The sequence below is a fragment of the Pholis gunnellus genome, assembly GCF_910591455.1.
Source record: "Pholis gunnellus genome assembly, chromosome: 4".
In the NCBI taxonomy this organism is placed as follows: domain Eukaryota; kingdom Metazoa; phylum Chordata; class Actinopteri; order Perciformes; family Pholidae; genus Pholis; species Pholis gunnellus.
This window is the reverse complement of record NC_136530.1, coordinates 3,876,952-3,899,324: the sequence shown is the minus strand read 5'-3', so window position 1 is coordinate 3,899,324 and position 22,373 is coordinate 3,876,952. Positions and strand designations below refer to the sequence as shown.

Here is a 22,373-nt window from a genome sequence, read left to right as displayed (position 1 = left end):
TACAGTTCATCCATCCTGCATCCTTATGTTCTTTATTGCTTATGATTCATGGTGTACGAAACTAAAGACAACTCTAAAAGAAACATAAAGACATAACATACTGTTCATCAGCAGGTTTACGGGAATCTGTATCACTATCAGAAATCCCATATTGGACGAACACACACACACACACACATACAAATACAGTGAGGACAGTTCTGTCGCCTTTGAGGACATCTGCAAGCTAACAGCGGGATGATGATGTTCCCTCTTCTGAATAATAATGCACGGATGTACCGTACACACACACACACACACACACATGTCAAGAGATGACGAGAGGAGTTGGGGAGTTACAAAGCAACCTCTCCCTCTTATTCCTCGCTTGCTTGAGCCAGCCACATCCAGATCACCGCCCCGGGCAATGATTTACTGAGAACACGTTGATTTTTTTTAACTCCTCAGCCGCAAAATACACCTCACTTTCCTCCAACAGGGACAAAAATCCACACAAAGTCACACCAACGTCTTCATGGGCGGATTATGAGACAATGGGCCCCTGGGCACAGACATACAGGAGACCCCTCCACCTCTCCTGTATAGGAGCGAGACACATAGGCTGTATAGTCATTTGGCCTCTTTTTGTTGTCGTCTTGTGTCACTTTGTGGTTGTTGTAGTCTTTTTGAGGTCAGTTTATGTTTGTTTGTTGTGATTTTGACAGTCTTTGTCATCATTTTTAGTCTCTTTGTAGTTGCTTCGTGTCTGTTTTTGTAGTTGTGTTTCCCCTTTTTCATAGTTGTGAGTCGCTGTGTCTCTTTGCAGCTGTTTGGTCTATTTGTAGTCATTTCACGTTTCTTTGTAGTTGTTTTGTGTAATTTCGAGTCTATCGTTATTTAGATTCTCTTTGTGGTCATTTTGTGTCTCTTTGTAATTTGCGCTTTGTATCTTTTTATGGTTATGTTTCAACTTTTCATTGTCGTGAGTCTTTTTGTGTGTTATTGTAGCAGTTTTGTATCTCTTTGCAGTTGTTTTGGTCTATTTGAAGTCATTTTGTGTCTTTCTGTACTCACTTTGAATCTCTTTGTGGTCATTTTGAGTCTCTTTGTCATCATTTTGAGTCTATTGAGTGACCTTTTGTGAGTAAAGGGCCCCTGGGCCTGTGTCCAGTTGGCCAGTTCAGAAATCCATCCATGCACATCTTGTGTAAATCTCCCTTTCCACTGGCAGACATATGCAGCTCATTGTATACACTCCAGGCACTGTAAATATCTCTGCACACACCTTTTAACAATTTCACCCTTGGACACCTCCTACATGTGCTATTTTTAAAGTGTCCTGTGACAAGTTAACACAAGGATTCCCCTGTCCTCTGACCTGCTGCTGGCCAAAAGCACTGACATTTTCTGTCTGCTAACTGCTCGAATGTTTGTCGGCAGCGTGAAACTGACATTCAGCCGAGCAAAATAGCTGCTCTTTCCAAACAGGAAGCACTGTGTTTCAGGATATGTTGAGGTATGTATCTAGCTGTGAGGTCACACTCTTGTAGGACAAATGTCTTTTTATGAATGTGACGTAACGCAAGAAGGATCGACACCAGCAGTGAGCAGGTCGTTCAGTCAAAGCGTCCCCTTGAACAAATGATCTGATAATGACAGCCTAAAGATTTAACAGATGCATCAAAGGTCCAGGTGTGTGTGTTTGAGTGTGTGTGTGCCTGCATTGTGTGAAAGCTGATGACAGCGTCAGATTGAGGATGGAGATGTGGTGATGCATGGTAAGAGAGCCCAAAACAGGAGTGTTAATGTTCTCAGGCCCGCGGCTCCGACTTTAGCTGTGCCCTTGAGATTTATCATGCATGTAGGCGAGTCTGTGTGTGTGTGTGTGAGAGAGAGAGAGAGCAAGAGATTCTTGGTTGAGGGCAGCCCACTCTCACCAATTGGTGTATGAATGACATGTTGTAAGTCATTTTGCGTGCAATGAGAACGCCGTTCTTGCTTTTTTGCTTTTAAGTTGTGCTCCACGTAGTCTGAACTGACTGCAGTGTAAATGCATCCGTGTGAATGCGCTACGCTCTGAACAAGTGACGTAGTATAAAATGTAAGAGGGAACAATTGTAGATTGCGTTTCCAAAATGTTTCTTATTTTTTCACTTTACGCTAGTTATGTTTGCAAAGTGTTTTCCTGTTACATTAATTCTTAGTTTACGTACTTATTTTAAGTCCAACCATGATGTTTTTTAAGTGGTTTTCTTGCCGTAACCGCGACCGCATTCACAGTGACGACGTGTCGTTGAATGACACACAAAGTGCCGTTTCACAACGTTAAAGGTACAATATCTGAGATTCAAAGCATTAATATAGCAGCAACAATCTACTTCTTACTCTGTGTGTGCTGTTATCAGAGCTTCTCCTTGCTTTTTTGACGTAGCCGGGCCGGCATGTTGGTACCTGAGACCGTGCCCCACTGGCTAGCTAACGTCCGCCACACCGCCCTACACTCATACGGCGGTTACAGCTGGGAAGCGTAGCGCCCACCCTCCGACTCTCCCTCGGGGAAACACTGTTGCTGTTGTTTGCACCGTTTGAGCCGTTGAGAGCCAATAGAAATGGTCCCAACCTCGTATTCAGCACCTTTAACCCCGTGGCGTAAAATGACACACAAAAAGCCACTAAAATGCGAGATTGTGACACACCACGGAAACGTCCTGACATTTAAACGCCTTCCCATGAGATCAGGTTGGTGAGAGGGAAAGTGTGCGTCATTGAAGATGTGCTTCTGCAGACAATCTCCATCCTCATAGATCCTCTTATAGACATACTGTCATCATCATAAACCAAGCTGGAAATAAAAATAAACATGCACGCATGTATCACACACACACTGACACACACACACACACACACACACACACACACACTCTTGCCAAGCCCTCTGGAGAGTTATCATTCAACCATGCCCATTCATCCGGGGCATTTGTAGCCACTCAGCCCAGGAAACGAATGAAAGCCTGACTATTAATCAGTCTTTCAATACAGCTGCTCAGTACATCAATCAGGATGAATTTCCCGCATCTGATGGTGACCCCCCGCTCTTTCTCCACCCGACCTCTATCCGTAGTTTACCGTTCATCATGTCTAACTGCCCATCCGCCCCGTGATGGACGGACGGACTGGGTGGGGGAGTCTGGGCTCATGAATCACTCGTCCATTCTGCTCACGGAGATGCTCTGCGATGGCTCTGCCCAGCTCAAACACACAGTCACGCACACACAAACACACACACACACACCACCACCACCACCACTACTACTCCAGAGGCTTCCACTTCCACTCTGACAGCCGGGCCATAGACTGTATGTGCTCAACTGTAACATGAGGGCAATCAAGCGAGGCTCCCAGTCACATAGTGTAGAGTCATCGTTAGCCGTACGACCGACTCAATCACCATGATGCCGTCTTCATGTGCAGCCACAGTGAACCTGCCCCACTTCTACAAACACGGTAGTTCCGGAAGACCGCGTAGAACGACGGCAGACACGCTCGCAGCCCAGGAAAGCAAATAACACAGAGACACGAAGATAAACACAGGATATGATATAGTCGCATAGTGTCGCTATAGGTTGACTTCTTCTGCCCGTCTTCACGGCGGAATGAGCTTAAACATTAGCTTAGCACCAGGCTGAAAATCTGTGTTTCATTGACCTCTCTGGTTGAACGAACCTCTGACCAACTCAATAAGTCTGTTTCCATCCTCCTGTTTTGATGCACATTTTCAATTAGACGAAAGAAAAAAAACCAGAGTGGAACTTTCGAAAAAAAAGTTGAAATATCCCCAAAAAAAAAAAAAAAAATGGGACGCATTGAAAACAGACTTATCAATTTAAGTATGATGTACATGAAAGATGTGACTTTACCATCCACTGAAGCTTCCACTCCACAGAATAGACAAAAGGAGATCGTTGTGGACTGATGAGGAGACTTTAACGTTCCTCATATCAAATATGGAAATGCCATATTTCCATAAAATGTTCCATCGTTTGAGATTTGACTGGCGCTCTTTTAAGACTCGGATATACTCTTTTGCGTGTTCCGCATCCGCGAACGGCTGCAGACTCGTGTGAATGTACACTTGGCTCCATTGATATCTGAGGGCGAGCATCAGTCCGGCGTTCCACGCATGCTCATTTCCTGAACCACACTCCATTGTGGTGATGCACCGTAACGTTGTTTGCCAGGGGTTCAACAACATTTGGTTGTCTTTGTATTCCTTTGAGACAAATTAGGGTAAGTGTGGGCACAGCATCTCCTCAAAACAAGCATCTGTTTTCTTCTTCTTGGCAAACCAGGTAGAGGTGCATACACCGCCAACTAAACTGAGTTTAGAGTGTGGAAAGAAACCGGAGCATGCGCAGTCCGCCTTTTCATATACTTTAAATCCACGCGAAAACGCACAGAACTTGGGCTGCACACTGACGTCCACATAGAGCCTGCAAGGACTTTTGCAATCTGAACCAACAAAACCGTAGTAGATGGAAACATGCATTTTCTTTTGCCGTTTTTCTTGAAATTCAGGTAAATTTTGCGCAACATTTGAATGGAAACTTGGTCAGAAGTTTGCTCTGTTGCACAAGTGATGTCACGGTGTACCGACAAACCCCCGAGTACACTCCTACCTCATAGAAGCAAAGTAAAAAAAACGCTCAACGTCAGCGAAAACAAGATTTTCAGGGGGGTGTTAAGTTGCTCTTTAAAGACATCCTGTGGAGTTTTCTTGTCCACAAAGACATTTATGTTTACATTCAGAATTTATCACATAAATGCATTTGTTTGTATCCTTGAGGCCTAAGAAACGTGTTGAAAGCGTTCTTTTCCTTTTATAACATTAGCAAATCTGATTTTTATTTTTTTTATTCTGAAACACGCATTGCTTGGGTCCATGTTACCTCCACCGACTGTTCATCAGATCAACGGCATGAAACCGAGGAGCTGCTCCATAATGCCACAGTAGCGGTTAAAAAACTCCACAGGGTGCCTTTAAACTTCCTGTCAATCCCACCAGCAGGGAGGTGTAGAAGTAGTTCATTCTTAGTTTTTACATTCGATCATATCCCAAAACTTTTTCTGTACAGATTCTGTCTATAGGAGACAACAGTGACTGTTCACCATTTCAAGTCAGTCGCCTTAAGGCATCCAGGAAATTCACATCTTAATACCGAAATGTACTATTTTTTTTTATTGTAGCAGAGATAAGGCATCACTCTCTTTGTGACCCCCAATACCTTTTTGTGTATAATGTACTGTGTGTGTGTGTGTGTGTGTGTGTGTGTGTGTGTGTGTGTGTGTGTGTGCGTCTCTCACGTAACACAACTTGTTATAATTATCATTTACAGAATGTTACTCAAGAGCACTTCACATAGTATGCAGGTACATCCGCCCACTCGGAGAAACCAGCAGGTCCGAAGAGTATCTGTGCTGAGATGGGAAGTGTGTGTGTGTGTGTGTGTGTGTGTGTGTGTGTGTTTGTGTGTGTATGGGGGTTATTGCTCTCAATAATCTCAGAGGTCATTCTGTACTCCTGAAGTGAAGGCATAGTCATCCTTATTGCTGTCTCTGTCTGTCTGTCTTTCTCACACACACACACACACACACACACACTCTCACACACTCTCTCACGCACACACACACAATTTCTGTCCAATATGGTAAAGAGCATATCGCGATATCTAAATCTGTAACACAGAGAGACAGTCAGATCTTGGTTCATTTGCAGGGCCTTTGGTCTCAGAGTCCTCTCATCACTTCTGGTTCTTCCCCTCTTCCTCCTCCTCTCACGTCAGTCTTTCACACCTGCATGCCAGGCTTGCTCAGGTCCCCGTTCCCCTGGTTCCCTCCTCCTCCTCCTCCTCCGCCGCCCCCGCCCATCCCTCCCCTCTCTTCCTCATCGTCGCTGTCCATATCCTCGCTCTTCCTCTTGCTGTAGCGCTCGTACAGCACCATGAGCACGCCCATCACCCAGGCCGACACCGTGCCGGCCGAGAAGATGACGAAGCCGATGGCGATGAAGAAGAGGTAGTCCCAGTAGCCCAGGCCCTGGTGGCAGTCCGCCCGCAGCTGCATGCCGACCTCCGCCATCCGCTGGCCCGCCAGCTCTAGGGGACTGTGGCAAACTGTCTGGCCCTCGTCTGGAGGTGAAGGAGAGGAAGAGGAGGGAGGGAATGAGGATACAGAGAGGGTCGAGGAGTGAGGAGATTAATGAGGAAAGATAGAGCATAAAAGAATAATCAGTACATATGGTGGAAGATGAAGGGCAGAGCATCAGGAGAGGCAAGGGAGAAAAAGGATGTAATTACTCTAGAGGAAAAGGTGTACAACCCACACACACACACACACACACACACACACACAGCCGTTATCAATGCAGCGATAACCTTTGTGATAAATTATCCCGTGAGACGCTATAGATTTCCTCTGGGTAATGTAGGTCTTTGGTGTCTAGGACATGGCAACATTATTATGCTGCACACGCATACACACGCACACACAAATGCACAGAAAGGTGAGCAGACATGAATGCAAATCTCTGACACACCAGCCCTCCCACCCTCTCATGCACATCGTTATACACCAACAAATCCCTGTGCAGCGGCAGAGAGATAAAGAGATGAATGTTTTCCCCGACAAAACATCTGTCGTTCATAATGAGCAATATGATAACGAGCCGGTGTGACTTCAGACCGCACAGGGAGGCGGAAACACCACACACACTGTAAAGTGTTTATTCAGGGCGGTCAGAAGAAGAGAGGTCAGAGGCTGCAGGGGCCGGGTGGGGATTCAGTTCAGCGTCGCGCTCCAGAGCTCCTCAAGCAGCGCTTATTGTGCCGCGCCGCATGTTTTCACTCCGCTACAGTGACTTTTGCAGCATGAGAATGTACAGCACCCTCACATATATTCATCAGTGTGAATGCAGAGTGTTAAAAAAAGAGAAGAGAGGCTCTATGAGATAAGAGGAGCGCAGGATAAGGTACGCGCTGTTTTCTATCGGTTCATCTGACTTCATCTCTCGTTTCAGGATAATTCCCCATGCTCCTTCGCTCCCAACCTCGCTGCTGGATTGTACACGCCAAAAAAAAAAGGCAAAGAAAGAACAATTTAGAAATATTTGCATGCAAACGCACTCAAAGGAAAGGACAGATGCAGCGAGTCTGACCTCCAATGATGAGAGAGGAGGGAGAGGAGAGGACTGTATCTGGCTGCAGTCCTGCCCGCTGATGGATTAATGCCGTTAACAATGTTAATTAAACCGCACTCATCTACCAATTAAGCCAAAGGTCTGAACATGGAAATGAGTGATGTGGGAAGGATGACGAGAATAGTCAGATATGATCTATACTTCTGACTAATACTTGCCAAGGCTTTGTGAGCAGCTAAAGGGAAAAAGCTGCAGCTGGAGGTTGTGAAACGATTATGAAACGGAGGACTCAGAGCCCAGTTTGGTATCTGTACCTACAGTACACATAACACAAATAGACTTAAACCCTTTAATTAAATTCGTATGGGTTTTATTACCCAGAGGCTGATTAGTCTGGTGATTAGATTACTGCGACCGTATGTCTGCAAGGGTTAAAAATACTCGTTTGATCAACCTGGTGTTTTGACAAGGCTTTAACAAAGCTGTGGAGGAAAACGTCCGCAGAGCATGTGCAGGGGTTTGATAAGGTTCTTGATCAATACCGACTGAACGATCGCCTCTCCAGGGGACTTTGTCTCACATTCCAAGGAGACAAGCGTCACAGTTGGAGAGCGGCAAACAGTGGATTGACCCAAACACAAAAAAAACAGATGAGGAGGAAGCAGAAACTATGCGATGATTGATTTGAAATGGTTTACAGGCTAGAATCCAATAAAACAGGCAGGAAAACAGGAGGCAAGGACTCGAGGAAACTGCAACAGAACTGCAAACAGATATGAAGACAAGCTAACAAAGGAACTGGATGGTTTCTGTTGTGACTGAGCAGCGGGGATGGGAACAGATGAGCAGGAGGTCTGGTGACTGCAGGGCTGAAAACCTTGAACACAAAATAAAGAGTCAGACTGTGAGAACAAGTTGTGCTGATATTGTCTATAATGGGTTGTGACCATAGACTGTATTTAAAGATGGACAACAAGTGTGTTTGATGTCATGATTGACAGCTGTGGTTCTCTCCCGCTAACGAGCTGGGCTTGCGATTGGTTTCGGCGGTGTGTGGGCGGGACCTGGATGCTGCCGCTCGTTCACTACCGCGCTGGACTCTTGGCTCCAAAATTATGCCACGACATTTTGAGTCGTGTCCAGAAGGTAAAACACAAGTTGCGACGCTCTCGAGAGTTGAGGTTGAGGTTAAAGTTAAGGTCATGCATTGAACCTCAAACAGTTAAGGTTCGGCATTTAAGAGAAGGTTGAGGTTAAGTAGGTCGTCGGGCAGCGAGTCTTGCAAGAGTTTTCAGATGTTTTCGATTTTCCATTCGTGGGTTGTCATCTAGAGACACCACCATTTTTATTACATTCACCTTCTATAATGTGGGAGGACATATACCGTTTGTGACATGATGTGGTGTGAGCGAACGGCCTGAGAAGTTAAAAAAAAGGTCAGGATTATGCACACAGTAGATCAGGTATCTGAGAAATAGCAGGTGGGTTATTGAGTTAGCAGGGAACATCATGTGAGTGGTTTTGGTGATTAGTGATTATTGATGCGCTGAGATTAGTGTACAGTTCTTCAGTAGCAACAGACAAACCCGAGGATGAACCAGGAGACGCGTGTGACACTCAGCAGACACGCTAGCTTAACCCAGTTTCCCTCGGTGGGAGGAAGGACATGCAGAGGCTTCCCCCAAACTGTCACTTTCTATTCTCCCACTCCTCGTCTCCACTTTCAGCGCACTTCCTCAAGTGAACAAATAATGATGAGCGGAGAGAGAGAGAGGCTCATGCACACGAGTGCCCATGGTAACCACTTTGAAAAACAACGACTGATTTCAATCTTTGTGTAATGCCCTCTGCACCAATAATAATATATAATTTTTTTGTTTTTACTTTACTCCCATGATGCTTTGCCTCGCTGTAACCCGTCCACTCCCGGCTGGCTACCTGAGGCCGACTGCACGCTGACGGTAAGAAGAAAGTCATTTTCTCCTTCAATGGGAAACGTAGTCTCCTTTAAACTAATGACAAACTGCCGAAAACGACTCAACGAGACGCAGCAGCGAAAACGTGTTCCTCGTGCTGCCTTGTGTAGTTGTGAAGCCGCCCTCGTCATGAAGATTGTCGGGTGTATTGATAAATGTCCAGTTACAGCGTAACTTCCTTGTGCCCTCTGTCTTTTTTATTTCTCTCTCCAGTTATGTTTCTCTCTGTGATGCCCGTCACTTCCATCGCTCCGTCACTCTCTGTCACCATCTGTGACGGGCTGCTCCGTCTCATTACTCTGCCAAGCTTGCCTCAGGACAGGTGTGAGGTTTTTGTGTGTGTGTGTGTGTGTGTGTGTGTGTGTGTGTGCAGGGAGGTTGCTGCCTGTTACCTCTTACAAACATAGCATGCATAGCCGAATGCTGGAGCAGTGAGTTACAGACACAAACAACAGCAAACAGTTCCCTCAGGGTGTTTGGGGTCTCAGTCACTGTTTTCCTGCACCTTGCACCGACTCAGACTTTGTCCACAGTTCTTGGCTGCGTGCATCTACCGCCTGGTCTCCTCTCAAAGAAAAGCGTGATGAATGCCGGGACAAATCTCTAAAACAACTTTCAACCAGAACTTGGCAGGTGTAGCTGAAGTTATAAAAAAAGAAAAAGTTCAATCCCGGGTAAAAACCCTGTCTCTCACCCAAAAGGTTGTAACTTCTGTTGTCGTTGTTGCTGTCGGAGCCAAATAGGACAAGTTGAATTATGATGATGAAGTATGCTGTTAGACTGTGTGTGGTTGGTGTTTCTGCACCGAGTGGCCAAACCGTGGCATTAAATTGCTGATAAATTGGCCGCCGTTGATGGCGTCATTGCACGGGGCATGAAGCTTCAGGACAGCAAGAGCCCAAATCATTTTAAAATAGATTAAGTTACTCTATCTTCTTTCTTTACTTTGGGTTGCCGTAGCATATCATATATTTGTATACGTCTGGGTGGAAGGGAGGGTCGAAAAACACAGAACTTTCACTCAGGAGACGACTTAAGTAACGCCACCTCCATTGTTATTTGAACCTAAACCACAATCTTTTCACAAACTTAACCGAGTAGTTTTGTGGTCGTTGATCTCGTGTTGCTGGATATTCTTCGGGAAAACAAAAAACAATATTTACATTTTTTAAGAAATCATACAAACTGTTGCATGAGGATACGTTGCTATTGTAACATTAGCTCAAGTGGGAAAGAGTCGTAAAGTCAGAACCTAAAGTTTTCTAATATTAGTTAGCATTAGCCACCATAAGCTATTGGTCACACCAGACCAAGCGAGGCTGTAGCAGTCGAACCATTGAATGTGTTCGATCGTACACCGGTGCTTCTCGCTGCTTGTGAATTCAACTTAATATTTAGAAAAAGGAAGAATGAATGCCGGATAACAACTATTTATCGATCTATTGATTATTGGTCCGATAATTCATCCGGAAAATCTATCAGGTACAAGAATTCTGAATTTCACACCGCAAATACCTTTTTTCCTTTGCCGGAGAGCATTTCCGGCTGCATTTGAGAGAGAATTCACAAATGCCTCGTACAAGCAGAGATAAGAGAAAATAATTTGAGCATTACTGAAGAACACAGGAAGAGGTGGCAGTCGGGATGATTCACTCTGCGTTCAGTCTCGCCTCACCGTCTGTTTCTCTGTCACTCAGTGTTTTCTCACTCATTCCATCACTCCGGCTGGGAAACCACTCAAGACGTCGTTCTGGCAGAAAGCCTTTGACATTCTCCGTGTTTGTGCCTGTTTTTTCCCCACCGGCCCGTCGTTCCTCAGTATGGCCTGCTTTTCTGTGGCTGCTTGTGAGGCACTTTGTTCAAAGATGTCGTTTTTGTAAATCTGTCTTTAAAATGTTTTTAAAAGAGCCCAGACTTCATAATTGAGAGTTTGGACAGAGTCTATGCAAGTGTTTGCCAACTTGAGCTAAAATGTACCCTGATATCAACTCGCCGTGGCACCAATTTCCCGTCTACATACAGAGAATTACAACACTCATAAACTATCTTCAAGTCTCTGCATGCGCAGCACTATAATAATACCACCAAATCAGAAGGAGACGAGTACCTCAGGAGCTAAACTAAATGCATGAATTAGATTAAGAAAGTCAAAATAAAGAGATAAAGATGAGTGTGTCCTCTCTGTTCCTGCAGCCTGAATGTGTAGTCTGATTCCAGCAGCCTCAGGAAAGTAGTTGCAGCCTTGAAGAATTCACACTTGCACGCTTGCATGCTGCACTGCAGTTTCCGTATTCCTGCGCCTTAAACACGCACTGCCAACAAAATGCTGCAGCATAAGATGGATACGGGTTGCCCCCCCCACTTTGCCCTGTTACGATGAGAGTCTGCTCTGGACATTAATCTTTGGCAGCACATTTTTCTCTCAGTTAGTTAGTTACTGTCTGATTGTCGTCTCTGCCCTGTTTTCTCCTCCGGGACAGGACGAACAACATGGTCGAGGATGGATTACTGTACAGGCCGACTGGGCACAAACCCAGGGACCAAATGACAAAACGAAAAAAAGAGACGCGAACCAACCTGGGAGAGGCTCATAATGACAACAAAGAAAAACGACTACGAGATGCAAAAGACTACAGACAGACCAAAAGAACTACAGCTAAAAGAGATGCAAAACAGCTGCAAAGTGACCACAAAATGACTATGTTAAGGGACAAAACAACCACGAAGAGACACTAAAGGTATACAGAGACAAACAAATGACTAAAAAAAGAGATCAAAACAACCGCAAAGACAAAATGATGACCACAAAGACACAAAAGAACTGCCAAGAGACTCAAAATTACTACAAAGAGACACAAAATAACTTCAAAGATACTTAAAATTACACACAAAGTGACCACAAAGAGTCACACAGAGTGAAAATACAGAGATACAAAATGCCTACTAAAAGGGACTAAACAATGACAGACAAAAATAACAATTTAAAGACCAAAACAATTATGAAGTGACACAAAACCACTACAAAGAGACACAAAACAACTACAAAGAGACACAAAACCACTACAAAGAGACACAAAACAACTACAAAGAGACACAAAACCACTACACATACATGCAAAACGAGTACCAAAAGTGGCAAAACAACCCAAAAACACAAAATTACTAAAGAGACACAAAACCACTGTCCGATAAGTGAAACTACAAAGACATGCAAAACAAGTACAAAAAGAGGCGAAACAACCAAAAAATTATAAATAAACAACTACAAAGACTCAAAATGACTAAAGAGACACAAAGGAACTACAAAAAGACACAAAACAATCACACAGACTTGCTGTATGACTACAGAAAGGAGCAAAGCAACCAAAAAACAACTACAAAGAGACTCAAAATGACCAAAGAGAGACACAAAACCACTGTCCGATAAGTTACGACTACAAAGGGACAGAGGCTAAACACCAGTAGTGGAGGTGGTGGGGCCCCATGTCTGTGCCCAGGGGCCCACTGCCCCATAATCAGCCCACAAACACGGTGGGTCAACTGTCTTGTCCTCACAGTGCTCAGACGCATTGTGTGTCTGCTGTGCGTGACGTTACTGTGTTATGGCTGGGACGTGAAGCTCGCCACTGACCGGACACAAAGCCCCGCGGCTCTGTGACGCACCACGGGCCGGAGGCCGTGAGGACAAGAATAGTACCGAAAGAAATAAACAGCAGTAATCAGAGGAATATACACACTTACACACAGAAGCACTTAAACATTACACACAGGCAGAGCTTTCAAGGTAGGACCTGAATGTGTTTTTCTTCTTTATCTAAAGGAGAATGCACAGTGCTTATGTGTGTGTGTGTGTGTGCGTGTGCGTGTGTGTGTGTGAGTCGCTGCCACTGCTCTCGGTGCTACACGGCCTCCGTGTCAAATCATTCGCTGGATCCTTTCCAAGCTGACAAGAGAGCGGGACTCGTCACCCCCCTGGAGGAGGGGCTATCGTGTACATGGAAAGAAACATCACTGACTCTTTTATGAACTCTGCTCTGTTTCCCCTCTGACTCCGCCGCTCGACACACACAAAGAGCAACGAGCTGCGGAATAACAATCGTTTGTCAGGCTGGGGGAGTGCAAAGCACATCAGCAGACGCCGGCGGTCTACCCGGCAGTAAAAATAAAGAACTGGTTCAATTTACCCATTTCACGCACATGCATGCATGCATGCATTTACACAGTATGTTCACATCACACACGTGCTGACGATCAGAGCTGCGAGGCAGGGAGCCCGGTCCTGTGAACTGCGAACAGAGCTATTTATAAGCGGATTAATTATGTCAATGCATATGGTAATCAGTGTGGTGGTGGTGGTCTCCTGTAGAGGGGGGGGTGGGGGGGTGGAGGGTATACACGCAGGAGCTCAAGCAATCGCTCCTGTGCAGGCGCTCTGCAGCTAACCTTGCCCTCTGACCTCCCTGTGGATGCTGGCTTCCCGAAAATAGGATCTGAAGAGGTTTTTTATTTGTGGACACGTACGATCATATCGGGCAGGTTTGGTGTTTTGCAGGACAGAAGTTGAGGTCACCAGCGATCCACAAAGCCGTTTAATGCTCAGCGTGTTTGTTTGTTGCAAGAGGTCAACGAGTGTTCCCGGCAAAACGCCATAAACCAAACTCTAGAACGCCAAGAGGTGAACTTACTGTAAATTCATAGCTCATGTTCATGCACATACTTTATTGCCTTTATATAGTCCCTGTAAAGAAAATGAGTCAAGGGGGTGACTCAAATAGCCGAGTGGTAATAGGACGCATGTGGGCGCAAATGCTCGGAGCAGCGAGTCGGTTTGATTCCGGGCTGGCCAGATCTCTTTTTTTGCATTCCACTATTTTCTATCCTCACATTTCCTGTCTTTCCCCACGATCACTATCACATAAAGGCCTAAAAAGTCATTTAAAAATAAGAAATAAAAGAGCTGAGAGTTAAATGTCTTATAATGAAACAAAGTTTGAAAGGTTTAACACCCTGAAACAATTTTATTAAGCTTATATAAAGCTTATTTATTTAAATGCATTTAAAGCATTTAAAAACAAATTGTCCGTCTTTCGAATTCATTATTTGAATTCTTATATTTAAGTCTTTGCTTTTAATCCTCACTCTGGCGGAAACAGGCGCCTAGTGACAATAAATCAGAGATGCACGACCAAACGCTTGGACGGCTATCCTTCGCTCTTTACGCACAATATGTGGTAAAGTCTTAATGAAGCCATTCCAGCGACGCAGCAGGGAACCCAACACGACAACGCTGCGTGAGAACAACTCATTATGGTCTGGCGAAAAAAAATTAAACAAGCCAAATTACGTGATCCGGGAAGGTACTAAATGAGCCAATCAAATACACGAGAGCGCACGCTCTCGGGAAGGTTAATATACTTTTACTGCAGTTTAACTCGCGATCGTTGCAGCAAAATCCCGTCTCAGTATTCGTCTATAATAAACACCCACCAACGCCCTCCTGTTGTTGTAATACACGGCTGATTTTAGTCTATATTTCAGGTCCTAAAACACGTGGAAACATGTTTTGTCTTATGAAGCTATTTCTTTCTTTGGATATGAGACTTGTTGAGGTCATTCTATGATTTTAAGGACATTTGTGCCAATGACGAATGTGATTATTGTCTCAGTCGTTTGGGATTTGGCTCCACATTTGATTCGTTGTTGTAGCGTTTGGTTTTAGTTTCGTTGTCGTTGCTGTTTCACATTGTGAACTTGACACCTGACGAAGGTCCGTGACAGAAACATAATAAACTCTGTGGTGTCAGTGTGCAGGAACTCAACCCTCTGTTTCACAGGATCTTCTTCAACAACCAGATGTGCATTCGTCAACATTTAGTTTGAAACATAGACATTAATATAGTTTCAGCGTGGACATGTTACAAACTCAACTATATTTTACAGGCGACTGCTTACTGGACGTCTACGATATATAAGACGTCAGACTTTTTAGGCCCCTCCCCTCTTGGCGAAGCTCCAGCACCTCGCGGTTTAAACGCACCGTACAGGGGTTTGGCTATAGGACTAAGAATAGCTGACCTTTCCTCCATCACATCCACCACAGGGCTGAACGACACACGCCTTCTGATTCCTCTCCTCTCAAATACGGCATTAGTCAGATTACAGCCACCCTCCTTTCCATCATTTCTCCATTAGATCCCTTCTTCCTCTGGCGGAGGATCAGTGGAGGGAGAGAGAGAGAGAGAGAGAGTGAAGGTCAGATAGCAACAGCTCTCTCTCTCTCTCTCCTCTTCCCTCTATCGCTCTTCTTATCAGTCGTCCTCTCTTTATCACCTCCCACCTTTCATTCCCACTCTGGCACGCTTAACATTTATTCTTCCTTCAGCTTTTATCACCCTATTTCCCTTCTTCTTCTTCTTCTTCTTCTTCTTCTTCTTCTACGTCCTTCCACTTCTCTCAGTTTTGCTCTGTCATTTCTGCACTCTCCCCTTCCCTTTCTATTCTCTTGGCTCGCATATTGGTTGGACACACACACACACACACACACACACTTAGTCTCACACACCTGAGCGACCTCGCCTCCGTGCCTCAGGTGATCACATCACAAACACACCCACACGAGCGTCTCATCAATCTTGGTTTCGGGAAATAAAATGCACAGAGACCTCAAAAACATACGCAGGCCACACCGCACAAGTAGGCCAGCTGAATTTGATCCGCTTCTCCGCACCAGATGGGTCCGAGGACTCGTTCCAGCTGATAAATAATATATCATCTACCTGTATTAAATTGAATCGATGCCTCCTTGTCATAATAAATGTTTTAACGGAGTTGAGTGACAGATCTGGGGCGCAGACGAGCCTTTGTATCTGTTTTTTGTCTTCTCTCCCACTCTCTGCATCTCTCTCTGTTGCAAAAGTCCGTCTTAATCTGTTTGCCCAGTTTTTTTTTTCTTCGTCTTATCTCGTCTTTTCGTCCTCTTGTTCTTTCGTCACGCTTTCGTCCTCTGATCTCATCTCTCAAGTCATCAAAGATTCGCTTTCATTGAGGAAGAATCAAGTTAAATTGGCGTAAAAGCCTCTAATTCCTCCCCGTCGCTGAACCCGTGGCCCTCTTCTCTATCTCTTTTTATGAATATTTAACTCTTGCCCCGTGCGTGGCCCTCCGCTTTGGCTCTTTGCCTCTGGGTTTGTGAGCTGTCCAGGCCAGAAAACCCCCCCCCCCCCCAAAAAAAACATAATCATAACACCGCCAACTCTGCCAGCCACTTACATTCTGTACATTTAGCTGAAGCGCTGGTCAAAAACGACCTACAGTGAGTACGGCAGGTCGTTCGACAAGCTGAAATTCTATTATGACAAGAGAGGAAATGTAGGCGTGCTCCCCGCGCACGGAGAACTGATGTTGGAGAATATTGTGTTTTTGATGTATAACTCTAAATTACAAACATCACGATCCAGGCAAGGTCAAATAAGGCTGAATGCCAACCAGCAGCACATAAATCAACTACAAGGAGCTCCGACAATTAATATTCCGTCACATGTGAGTGTTCAAAAGACACAGTTACATTAACACAACTCCAAAGGAGCCAAATCAACTGCATCCAAACAAACTGCAAAGTGCTAAACACCTAAATTCTTTAGTATGTCAAGACGATCTGGTCATGTCAAACACAAACAGCACTGACAACTATTAATACTGATGAACTTCTTTTCCTTTACTTTAATAATAAAAGCTGCGTTATTATTGTTTTTGTTGCCATTTGGGTGCAGAACTCAAACGCAAATCAAGCTAAAAATCTCACACGTTTGACATATTTTGGCCTCGTATAGTTGATATGAAGGTATTGCTTGAATGCAAAGTGCCTAGGAGACACAGAGCAAACATTATCATTCATTTGAAGTCGTGTTTTTGGCCACCTGGCAAATACAAGTACAATATTCTCTCTCTTTTAGCTCTGTTTTTGGTCTCCACCAACTCCTGAGGGAAACATCTGGCTCTTTAGCTGTTAAATGCTCCGCTATGTGCAGCAGCGAGTCTCTCGCTGTGTCTCTGTCTGCTGTTTGGAGCTGAGCAGATAGTGTACGGGGGGCTTTTAAGAGCTTTTTTTCTCTGAAAACAGCTGGTAAAGTGGTGAGAGAACCAGTCAAATTGCAGCCGGACAGCTAAATAATAGGCTTTGAGGAGAGCTGCATATTCAGAGGGTGATTCTCACCTCTTTCACATTGTCACATCGTTTTTACATTGTCATTTGATAGATTCTAAAAAAATATTTGTTATAGCAAGCAGGCAATCAATTCCTTTTTAACAGAGAGGACGGACCTGGTTCGTTTCGTTCCCCCAGGATCGGCGACCTTCCCCCATGAACGACACTTTTGCCTCTATATTTCTTATCATATGTAGAATATATAGAATATTATAGATCCAAGACGAAACTGACAGAAAGGCGAGACTCAGAAAAAAAGTCTAAATTACAAATCTTCTCCCACTTCAGCACCAGAGACAGTACCATGAATTTGTCGAGTTGCTGTTGAAGTGTTGCTCGTTGACGTAGTTTATGTCATTAGATAGCACTGGGATCCTTTTAGAGGGAACAGAACAGGGTGAAACAAGAACATAAGATCGGTTAAAGCTCAGTGTGTAGCTTCATTGACTTGTAGCCTGTTGCTGTGTTGCTCGTAGTGTGAACGCAGCATAAGTCTCACATAGCCAGACCTGTCTCCGCAGCGCTGTGTCAGCGCTAAAGAAAGATCTGTCTGCACACATTATCGTTCTGCTAAAGGGGAAATACACTGGCTCGTTTGTATTTCTTTAAACTAAACGCAGTCGTCTCAGATGGTGAACTTAAAACTTTCATTTCAACATCATTTGTCTCACTAAAAAAAATCTGTCAACGTTTATTGACCTCCTGCAGTTCAGGCAGATGTGACATTGCAGGAAGAGTCCAGGGGGGAAACAACATACAGCCAGCATACCAAGAGGCACCGGCCTCCACCAGCTCACAGAGAGTCTACTGAATGTCATATTCAGATCAATTTGTCTTTGACATTTCTGCGCTTTCTCTGTCCTCTCCTGAAGAAATGAGTCCACTCTGTCTATCTCTTGCTCTCTCACTTCCTCCCTCACACGACTTAAACGCACCTGCTAAGCTCGCTGCTTCCCTGAAGAGCCACACGATGACTTTGAAGGCACACGGAGTCACGCAACGACGTCAACCTTTCTCAGTGACACGTGCCAGACAAAGAGAAACTTACTTCGACACGATAGCAAACACAAGAAAATGCCGTAATAAGACATTACAACTGGAACTATAGCTGAAAGCAAATAAACAAAAAACAATCAGAAGATTGTTCCAGCAATAATCAAAGTGCTTATTAGAACCTAGGCAATCAGCAGTGATATTAAAGAGTCCTAAATGAGCTACAGTGTAAAGACTGGTAGCACACACACACACACACACACACACACACACACACACACACACACTTGCATGCACCTGATTCACATTCAAACTGAGAGGTAGCGACAGCTGGAATCTCTGTACATCAGACTCACAACCCTGCAGTCAGATCGGAGGGCATTCATGACCACAGAACATGCCCTCACACACACACACACACACACACACACACACACACAGACTCACTTGACCCCATTCACGCTGTTAAACTGGTTCCCGGTTGTTTATGAGTGCCACATCGCACATCGATACGTGATTTATTGTGAGTCTGAGAGACGCAGCGTGTGTAACAGTGAAGTGTGTTCCTGAGGGGTTTACAGTCCAAACTCCTCTGGTCACGTTTAGAACTATTAAAGCGATTTTATAGTTATTAGCTGGCGGCAACCTCCAATTCTGACAAGTGAAGTTCCTTAAACCTGCATTCTCTCTAATGACCACCAGGGGGCGACTCCTCTGGTTGTATAGAAGTCTATGAGAAAATGACTCTACTTCTCTCTTGATTTATTACCTCAGTAAACATTGTAAACATGAGTTTATGGTCTCAATCTCTAGTTTCAAGTCTTCTTCAATACAGCATGATGTTCATTTAGTAAATGATGGTCCATTTAGAGTCAAAAGGAGATTAAAGCAGAGTATGCTTTAGGGCGGGGCTACGATGTGATTGACAGGCCGCTACCATGGCGTTGTCCTGTCTGGGAGTTGTCCGTGTTTTCGTCTTAGAACTTTAACCCTTTCACAGTTTGTTTACAGTTCATGAAAGTTCATTGTAGCATCTTTTGTCGCCCGAAAAAATTCATTCAGCGTTTGGTTGGATTTAGCTCCACCCTCTCATGTCACTTCTGGTTGCAGAAAGAAACCAAGATGGCGGCGGCCATAATGACAAAAACTCGAGGCTTCCAAACCGTAGTGCACAAACCAGTGGGTGACATCACGGTGACTACGTCCTCTTCTTATATATACAGTCTGATGATTATCAGCTGTGACTCAAACCAGGACAAAGCGAAACGATAAGCTGCCGGTGTGTTGTGTCACTTACGATTCAAAAGCCCTTCTCTTAGAACATTTTCCTTTTATGCAGAAATGTGTTTGTGTAAGTACCGGGCTTCTAGTGGTATGAACAGCAGAGCAGAGTGCGTACAGTGTGTGTGTGTGTGTGTGCCAGTTCTTGAGCGTACTTCAGTGCGGTGTGAAAGTGAAGGTGGATAACTACTTTGGGGAGCTGCTGTCTTCAAGTGGCCTTCCATCTCAAGCCCCTCGTCTCCTTACAGTAATCTCATTCCTGTTTCCCACAAGCCCCGGCCTTAGGGTCTCCTCTCCTCCAGATCACACACTGACTCACACACACTTGACTGTAGTGAGTCACTAGCACACACACACACACACACACACACACACACACACACACAGACACACACACAGACACACCACACCGAACACGCTGTCCTTAACGGGAGCATAGGAGTCCAGCTTTTTTGAGCATCATCATTAACCATCTGGACTGAAGGGCCAAAGCGTACGATGGTGGGAGCGCCAGCGCACACACAGGTACACGCTGTGTGTCTGTGTGTGTGTGTGTGTGTGTGTGTGTGTGTGTGTGTACAAGTGTGCAGATGGGAGAAGCCAGAAAGAGAAGGAAAAAAAAACAGGTACAAAAGGACAAAATCATCCTCTCAGCATTATCTTGGCCTTTAAGGCCAGAGAGGCAATGCAGTGAGATCAATGTGATGTTCTCAAACATTTTTTCAAGACCAGTTCACCTTCTGAGGACTGAGCTCAATTCACTTTTACCAGCAAAGCATCATCCTCCTGTTTAGGAAATAGACGGCTAAGGTGGCTGTTTCCAAGTAAGCATAACACAAGAGTGCTGATTCGTTGGGTTAAACTCAAAACATTATTGAGACGTGAAGAGACAGAAATCTTCGGATTGCTCTGACTCTGAGGTCAAACCATTAGCTCTGGAGTCCGAGTGTGTGTGTGTGTGTGTGTGTGTGTGTGTGTGTGTGTGTGGCAGAGAGAGAGAGAGTCTGCATCTGACTCTGCAACTCAACGTGGAAGTGTGGCCGTGCATACATATGCACAAACTAAAAGGGGAGGGGAGCCATAAGTGGCCCACCGTCGCTGGGGACTGAGTTGACCAAGCGCCCACAATCACATTATCTAAAATGAGCCGGTGTGACAACAACAAACGATGAGACCTTGGAGCGTCTCTGGCTCGTAGAGGCGTATAGCAGAGGAACAGAGGATCCCCGCTTGCAGAGCCAAACTGACAAGAGGCCACCTGCAGGAGGTCAGGCGGCTGACACCTGAACAGGAACAGGCCTCGTTTTACAGCCACTTTTTGGGATGTTTTTTTTTTTTGCCACCCTGACAGAACAAGACTTTTAAGAAAATAACTCATCTTATTTTTGACAGTTTATAGCGTGTGTGTGTGTGTGTGTGTGTGTGTGTGTGTGTGTGTGTGTGTGTGTGTGTGTGTGTGTGTGTGTGTGTGTGTGTCTGTGTGTGTGTGTGTGTGTGTGTGTGTGACACTGACAACTATGTGTTGACTTCATCCATCCTCACCTTGGAACTTGAAGCCCTCGATCTGCACCCAGAGGCAGAGGTCCTCCGTGTCACAGTCGCAGCTCCACGGGTTCCCGCTGAGCCCCAGGGACCGCAGAGTGGGCAGGGCGATCAGGCTGCTGATGTTGAGGGCCGTCAGGTTGTTCCGGCTCACGTCCAGCACCTGCAGAGCCATGTTCTCCGAGAAGGCGTCCGGGTGGATCTCCCCGAGACTCGGGTTGTCCGTCAGCCGGAGCATCACCAGGGACGCCAGGGGCCCGAAAGTCCGGTCCTCGATCTGCAGCAGCGTGTTGAACGACAGGTCCAGGTAGGCGAGTTTCCGCAAATTCCCGAAGGTGGACTCGGAGATCTCGGTCAGGGAGTTGTTGCTGCAGTCCAGATAGACCAGATCGGACAGGTAGTTCAGCTGCAGCGCCGGAAGGTCCCCGATGCGGTTGTTGGAGATGATGAGCTGCCGGGTCGCCAGGGGCAGGTCGCTGGGGAACAGGGTGAGCTCCTGCCCGGCGCACTGGACCACCAGCTGGTCGTCGCACACGCATCTGTCGGGGCAGCCGGCCGTGAGAGCCGGAGACGGGGTCACCCCCATCACGAAGACAAAGAGGAAGAGGAGCCGGAGGGACTGGGCGCTGGGCTCGGGCAAGAGACGCATGACGAGGCCACCCAGAGCGTCATGAACTCGGGCTGAGCTGGACCAGGACTCCCCGGCGCTCTCCGGGCATCCTGCATGGGTGTGCGGAGCTGGGAGAGAGGCGAGGGGGCTGCTCGGAGTGTCTGGCTGTCGCTGCCTGGAAGCCCGGCTGCTGTTTATATCCAGCCTCTCTTTCTCTCTCTCTCAGAAAGACTATCGGTCAGTCACTCACACGCGCTCTGGCGCACGTCGCCACGAGACATTTTTCTTTTTTTTCTTTCTTTCAGAAGGTGACCGAGAGACGCTTCTCGCTCTGTGGGTGAGGATCGCGCAGCTTACCGGACTTTGTCCCGCGTGTGAAGACCACAGAGAGCTCTGGATGGTGTCGGTGACTCATCTTTGTGAATGAGTTGTCTCCTGCAGAGTGCGTTGTTTATTTACTTTCCAAACAAATGCCATGACAAAAGAATCCAAAAATCCTGGATGTAGACTCCCCGCTGTATGTCCTTGACTGTAGTCTGTGTGTGTGTGTGTTTCGTTCACCGCTGGCCGGCACACGAGTCGCGCGATGGAGAGAGT

General features: G+C 45.7%; 1 protein-coding gene across 1 annotated transcript; it reads right to left on the bottom strand.

Annotated features, from left to right (window-relative positions):
• Positions 1-5,823: 5,823 nt before the first annotated feature.
• On the bottom strand, positions 5,824-21,815 carry lrrc52 (leucine rich repeat containing 52; the record flags this gene model as incomplete). Its single annotated transcript, XM_079157437.1, has 2 exons — positions 5,824-6,164; positions 21,167-21,815. The coding sequence occupies 2 exons, from the start codon at positions 21,813-21,815 to the stop codon at positions 5,824-5,826; spliced, it is 990 nt and encodes a 329-aa protein (XP_079013563.1).
• Positions 21,816-22,373: the final 558 nt, after the last annotated feature.